The sequence below is a fragment of the Nicotiana tomentosiformis genome, chromosome 8, assembly GCF_000390325.3.
Source record: "Nicotiana tomentosiformis chromosome 8, ASM39032v3, whole genome shotgun sequence".
Lineage (NCBI taxonomy): Eukaryota > Viridiplantae > Streptophyta > Magnoliopsida > Solanales > Solanaceae > Nicotiana > Nicotiana tomentosiformis.
Window position 1 is genome coordinate 86,879,203 of NC_090819.1, and position 7,625 is coordinate 86,886,827.

The 7,625-nt window shown below is 34.1% G+C and overlaps 1 protein-coding gene across 1 annotated transcript; it reads right to left on the reverse strand.

The window, feature by feature from the left end:
• Window positions 1-4,579: 4,579 nt before the first annotated feature.
• Window positions 4,580-6,710, reverse strand: LOC104090806 (CBL-interacting serine/threonine-protein kinase 5-like). Its single transcript, XM_070182490.1, has one exon. The coding sequence runs from the start codon at window positions 6,392-6,394 to the stop codon at window positions 5,027-5,029; it is 1,368 nt and encodes a 455-aa protein (XP_070038591.1). The 5' UTR covers window positions 6,395-6,710; the 3' UTR covers window positions 4,580-5,026.
• Window positions 6,711-7,625: the final 915 nt, after the last annotated feature.

The following is a 7,625-nucleotide window of genomic DNA, read 5'->3' on the forward strand; positions in this document are numbered from 1 at the left end:
TGTCCCTCTTTGCAAGAAGTCTGCTAGATGAAGCTCTTGGAGCAACTGCTTAGCTTTTAATTTTCTTATTAGATTTAGACAAATGCCAGGAGAAATATCTGTAGCTGTTGCCGCAAGAGCAAAAATTTGTTCGATTGATTCATTAACCAATTGTTTTAAGTGACTCTATTTCATTATCAAAATGAGTAAAGTTTGATAACCATACCTGAAAATAGAGTTATAGAGGCACTCATAAAAAGGGAGAAATGATCTCTTTCGTCCGTTTTTGGCTTACTAGTTTTTCGGCACGTGAACTGATGAGTCTAAGTATTACATGATTTTATAAAATAATATTAGTATTATCAAAAATGAAACTTTGAGTAAATAATTATACATGAATGAATTGAGTACAAGTTTCTGTGAATGATCAATAATGTGGATTGTCATGTGACGACTTGTTTGTCGAGGTCAAGCATTGGATATTGTCTGAACCTACTAAGATGAACACTCAAATTTTAATTAGTTATGTGTGCTTGTTTTTACGTATTTTGATTTTATGAGTTACACGACATGTAATAGCGTAGCTCATGTCCTCACCTAATATTCATTATAATTCGCCGACACTTATTCCCTTCTTGTATTCCAGATCCTATATATGTATATGTATCTAATATGCAATATATGTGAAGAGGAAATAGTGTCTTGTGTGTTCTGTGGTATATGGTATAATCAATAGTATGCGTTGTTTGTTCATACAGCAGAGGAATTGTTGCAAAGAGTGTCTTGGCACAAAATTGTGTGCAATGAAATGCATTTGGTCTAATGCATTACTACAATTAACAAAAACAAAGAAGAAAATTAAAATTCCCATCAAACAACTTGGAGGAGAAAAGCCTTAGATCTTACTGTTGTTTTGCATCATGGATTTTAGTTTAACATTGGTTGGTGAACTTACAAATCTTGGCTACTATTCAAATTACTTATCCCATAATCATTGCTATCTAAAATGAATGGCTGAAATGTGAAGAAAAAACATTAAGATAAAGGACTAAATAAGGGATTACTTACTGGGACCAATATAATAGTAATACCAGTACTTTTTGTAACTTCATGCATAGACATCTTCAATAACAATTGGATTGTTAATTCTCCCTACTAATATTCATATAAGTCAGAACGAAGCAATTAAAATCTTAATAAGAGCCGCATCAAAAACAAAATTCACTTGTATTCGGTGAGATTAGAGATGAAGGCAGAAGAAATGTCTTCTACGGAAAGAGTTTGGAAAGGCCGGAAAGCTTTGATTGAGAGAAGTTAGTTGGGTACACGAGAACTTGTTGTTAAGTTCCCCGCCAATTGCTTTAATTCATCTATATGAGATTACAATCGTAGTGATTTCTTCTTGAACTTTTGACGCCATTTTCCTTTTTGAATGCTTCATTGCATAAGTATCTCTTCAAACTAAAAGCTGCCTCCGTTTGTTAAGTGTCTGTTTGTTAAGTGTTCCCAACTTTTGTAGCGTCATTTCATTTGGGTTGTTCCTAAGCGTTAGTTTTAAAAATAATATTAAATGAGATATTTAGATAAATAAGAAGAGTAATACTGTAATTTAACTTTTTAATTAAGCGGTTCCTGCTATTAATTCATTGCAGATAGTTTATGATTATCGTTATATTTTAATTAAAAAACTGAAGGGGAGCTTTGGTGTAACTGGTAAAGTTGCTGTCATGTGACCAGGAAGTCACGGGTTCGAGCCGTGGAAACAGCCTCTTGCAGGAATGCAGGGTAAGGCTGCATACAATAAGCCCTTGTGGTCTGACTCTTTTCCGGACCCCGCATACAGTGGGAGTTTAGTGCATAGTGATGCCTTTTTTTTTCTAATTAAAAAACTATGAGTTTATTGAAGTTCAACATTTACAAACCTAAAATCTCCCTAAGTCGTCCCGTTTTTGTCAGTTTCCTACGTAAACTATTCGGTGTCTCCAAAGTCCTCCCCCCTCCCTTATATTAAAATCCCTTCTTTGCATTCTTAGATGTGCGTCTAATACACGCTCCTAATTATCTAAAAAGCGTATCATGTAACACTACACATGGCTATTTAATCCAACCTAAAACCCCCATAAACCGTAATTTTTTTGTCAGTTACCTACTTAAGCTATCTAGTGCCCCCAAAACTCCCCTCAACTATATTCTCCTATATATTAAAGCCCCATATTAAATTCATAGAGGTGCGCCTGTCTAACTATATTAACTTATAGTTTGTACTAAATTTTTTATGTAGTTTACTCAGGATGTACTACTCTCGGATGACTGACTAATTCTAGGAGTTTTGGCCAAAATAGTATCTAATGTAATGGGTTAATTTAGATTTAATCGTGATTGTGCTTTATACTAGACTCTAACTGAATAATTCTTTTTTTATATTCACTTTGCAGCAGGATAAAAAAATAAATAAAGGCATATAGTATTGTATTTATAAAAAAATCATCTTATATTACATAAATAAGATTACACAAAATAAAATTTCACAAATAAGAAACTAATCGGCCAATAACTATACTCTCTAATTCTAAATTACACAAACAAGGTTTAAGAGATTCAATTTCATTCTCTACAATAAGATGTTAGGTTTAATAGGAAGATTTAAATAGGTGTTCTTTCAACTATATGTATAAGACATGAAAGAAGACTAAAAAATGAAAGAAAATAAATTATTTCATAGGAAACAAGAGAGTGATTTTTTCCCCTAGAGGAACCCATAAGAAAAATTGAAGAAAAAAGGTGGAAAAATAAAGAAAAATGTGAAAATAAAAAAGAAAGGTAAAAATAAGGAAAAATGGTGAAAATGAGGAAGAAAAGTGGATATAAAGGAAATAAAGAGAATATTTAAAAAATTAAAGTTGAAAGAGGGTTAGGCTAATTAGCCATTACATTATACCAAGTGAGCCATTCATTTTGATGCCTCTTTTTTTTTTTTCCAGTTGTGCTCGCTCTCAAGCGAGTGTGTACACACGTTATGCCAGTTAAGTAATGAAAGAATTTAAATATAAAGGGCAATATAATTCGGGGGGGTTTGAGGACACCGAATAATTTAAATAGAAAACTGATAAAATCGTAATAGTTTGAGGGGTTTTAGAGTATTAACTATTACGAATATATAAAAGTTAAAACTATAAGTTTGTTGAAGTTCAAAGTTATCTCTATTTTCTCATATACTATATACTATTAAACCAGCTCCACCACAGACATACGCAATCCCATTGGCCTCCAACTCCAAAATTAGGAAAACGATAGAATTAAAAATCATACTATTGCAGCCAATAAATTGTTTCCAATTGGATGTTTTTGAGCTGGTGTGGTACCTAAACCCAACCAAACAAATTTAAATTATGTTAAAAATTGACCAGTTCAACTCAGTGGTGGCATCCTTTCTATGGATCCAGTCGGTGAGCAATATTCTGAGTTGGATACTAATTATTAAAATAATCTAAAAGACAAGGTGTCATATTGTCATGGAAAATATCTTGCTTAATTATGTCGTCTAACCCTTAAAGTTATTTTAACTTTTCACTTAAGTACATTATTTAAAATCCGTTTCATTTGAACGTTTCAACCATATCTCAAATGTGTCGTTTAAACACAAAATTCATAAATAGCTAACCATATAATATGTGTATAATTCACTCGACAAAGTGACGAATAAAAAAGGGACATGTAGATTTAACTTGGACAAACTTAACAAGAACCCTACGCTACCCTTAGTCATCTTCCCCCAAACTCCCCCCTCTTCCTTCTGTCTTCATCTCCCAAAAGGAAAAAACACAGGTACCCGCATGTCCTCTTTCTTTCTCCTAATCTCCACACCCAATGAACACACCTACCACCATTTTCTTTTTCCTAATCTCCACACCCAATGAACATTATTGACTGAAATTGCTGTCATGCTCTTAATGCTGCTGACTTTCGCAGCAACAGTAACAATGACCTTTAAGTGTTTTGAAGATGAAACGAAAAGCAACAGAGGAATAGTAAACTACCACCATTAGTATTCCTCCACCCAAAAGTACCGTTTTTGAATTTTCAGATCTGGGGAAAGGAGAAATTTATGTCAATTTTTTTTTTTTTTTTTTTGGGTTGAAAATCCTTTCTTTTAGCTAACTTGAGAAGAATATATTTGAGTTGAGAAAAAGGGAAGAAACGAAAAAGAATAAAATGTTTGGGATTTTTCTGGCGATCTCCATTAATTCCGGTAATAATATTTAAGACAACAAGGTGATGACGGTGAACACGCTCAGAAAAATAGTATAATACACGCATTATGCCACATCATCAAGTTGTGTTTAAATGAGGCCTAATTAAATAGTTGGAGTTACATCATCTTCCCGTGGACTGTGGAGTTGGGGCCGGGGCTGGAGAGGGAATAGAAAATGAAGTTTTACTTTTGACTACGAAGTTAAAATTAAAAAATTATAAAGAAATTTAACTCTTTATGAAAATTTAAACACCAAAATTTACAAGTCCACGACTAAGCGTGATCAGACGACAAAGTTGATCAGACGACAAAGTTGACATAAAAATGAGAAGCATGCTAAATTGCTAATGAACGAAGCAAAATTCAAATGCTTTGATATCAAACCTGACCAATTTTTGCATGTGACTTTACAGTCTTGCAACTTTACAAAATCCAGCTAAACACCTATTAACAATTCAACCCAAAAAAATAAAATAAGAAGTGACCATCATGCTTAACACCTCTAAACAAGATTCCTGCAATCTTTGATCAGTTGTGCTTGAGGATGATTAGAGGAAATTAAATGAATTCACATCAAGCGAATAATATTTAAAATTAGTCTCAAGAATAACCTGCTTGTAATCCAAAGCTCAAGTAGTCTATAATTTACCGAGTACATATTCATGTACAGACCAGTGCAAATAAAGTAACACGCATGCATACCTCTCTAGTCCAGTCTATTTCGATCAGTCGGCCGGTGAGAGCTAGATATAAACCCAAAAGAAGGCGAAGAATGTACAAATTATGTACCAAATCCTATTGCTCCAAGTCCTCTTTGTTATCAACTTGAGCATTTCCACTACTAGTCCCTTGCCATGTCCAAACAATATCCTTCAAAGCAGGTCTAACTTCCTCTTCACAAAACTTGTTATACTCCAAGGTGTCGCCGGAGGACTTTAAGAACTCGACGACAGTAACCTCCGGTGCCACCTTAAACACCTCGGCGGTGACCAACAACCGCCCTTTCCGGCCTTCCTCGGGGCATTGCATCTTTAACTTGAATGGTTTTGACCTGTAAACCTTATATCTCATAACTTTAGCCATTTTCTCTAATTTCCTCATTACATCCCTAGCAGAACTTCTTGAAGTGAACATGGATGAAGCCTTCCCTTTGATCTCAAACAAACTAGACAAGTCAAAACCCGAGGACATCGACGAAATCAACTCGAATGCATTGAAAAATGCAGGGGATGAAGGTGATTTCCTAATGATTCCTCCTTGCTTGCTGCTCATTCCCTCTTCATCATCATTTTCTTGTTCTTTTTCTAGCTTTTGCAAATCTTGGATCGAAAACGCCCTTGGAATTGTGAAACTCTTCCTAAACCATGGAACTCTCATTATACCTTGAATAGTTATCCTCCTTTCTGGATCAGCCATTAAAAGTTTAGATATCAAACGTCTTGAATCTACTGAAAACCACATAGGGAATTCGTAATCAGCTTTGAAAATTTTCTTGTACATGTTCATCAAATTCTCATCTTGGAATGGAAGAAAACCAGCTACAAGTACATACAAGATTACCCCACATGACCAAATATCAGCTTTTGCACCATCATATCCTTTCCTCCTTAAAACTTCAGGAGCAACATAAGCTGGAGTTCCACATTGAGTATGAAGCAAACCATCATTTCTACTCAACTGCTCATCAGGCAAAGCCGATAACCCGAAATCAGATACTTTCAAGTCCTCATTCTCGTCGAGAAGGAGATTTTCAGGCTTCAAATCGCGGTGATAGACCCCTCGGCTATGGCAAAAATCAACAGCACTTATTAATTGTTGGAAGTACTTTCGTGCTGATTCTTCATTCAACTTCCCTTTGGCTACTAATTTTGCAAAGAGCTCACCCCCTTTAACATACTCCATTATGAAGAAGATTTTGGACTTTGTAGCCATAACTTCTTTGAGTTCTACAATATTCGGATGGCGAACGCGACGCATCACTGAGATTTCTCGTGTGATTTGCTCCATCATTCCTTCTTTTTGGACTTGGTCTTTCTTTATCACTTTTATGGCTACACTTTCCCCTGTTGATAGTTCTTTCCCATAGTACACTTTTGCAAAAGTTCCTTTGCCTAATAGCTTCCCTATTTCATACTTTTCAAACAACAGTTGCTTCTCCTCCATATTACTATCAGATCTTTCAAAAAAGACTGATTTTTTCTTTTGTTAATTTCAATAAGATGCTAGGAATCAAGAAAACGAGCACATTCACAAATTTACCTTTTTGAGGATTCAAGAAGCTGCTGAGATAGAACGGAAGTTCCAAAATAAGAAACCAGATTTTAGGAATATAATGCCCTGATGTGACTTTTTAATATCATGGATTCCTTGAATTATTCAATGACAAATGGAAATTGGAATAGAGGAAAAGACAGCTTGAGCTGTCTTTAACACGATACTAGTAATATGTTTTTGACAAATATTCTAGTACTACTTAGCCAACATTTCCTGTCCTAATTTTTGAATGGCTTAAAGTTGAATTTTTAAAGTCAGAAGTTGTTAGCTGTCTACCTTCACCAAAATAACGACAATAATCATAATATATAAAGTAAAGTAAATTATATCTAAAATTAGTGATAACATTTATTATTATTATTATATTTGTTGTTACTCCCTCCGTTTCAATTTATGCGAATTTATTTGAGTAGACACGGAGTTTAAGAAAAGAGATAAAACTTTTAAATTTATGGTGTAAAATGAGGCACATATATTTTGTGTGGTTATAATTCATTGCATAAAGGTAAATTGTTTTCAAATAGAAAAATATATTTATATTTTTACACGAATTATAAAAAAAAAATAGGTTCACATAAATAGTATTATTATTGAAGTGCCGGAGTTGAACCAATATTAAAAAGGGAAGAGTGGGGAGGTGCTTTAATTGAGGGCCACGAACTAGTGTGTGATTAAATAAGAGTTTAACGTGCATGAGAATGAATCAGTTGTTTACCAAGTTAGTACAATATAGTACTCCCTCCATTTCCGTCTGTGATCCTGTTTGACTGGGCACGGAGTTTAAGAAAAAAATGAAGATTTTTGGAATTTATGATCCTAAACAATTCAAAAAGGGGCCCAAAGTATATGTGTGGTTATAAAAGCTTCTCATAAAGGGTAGAATTGCAAGTTTAAGCAAAATTATTTCCAAATTTATAAAGGAGTCATTATTTTTGGAACGGACCAAAAAGAAAATATGTTCACGGAAACGGAGGTAGTAAGATTTATTATACAAAACTTAGTAAAATCGCCTTTTTAAGAATTTCTTTCTTCACATTTATTTGGTTCAGATTTGGTGGAGGAATTACCTTGTTTCTTCCACTGCCGACTGTTCGTGTATATATTGTTTTCCTTTTGTTTG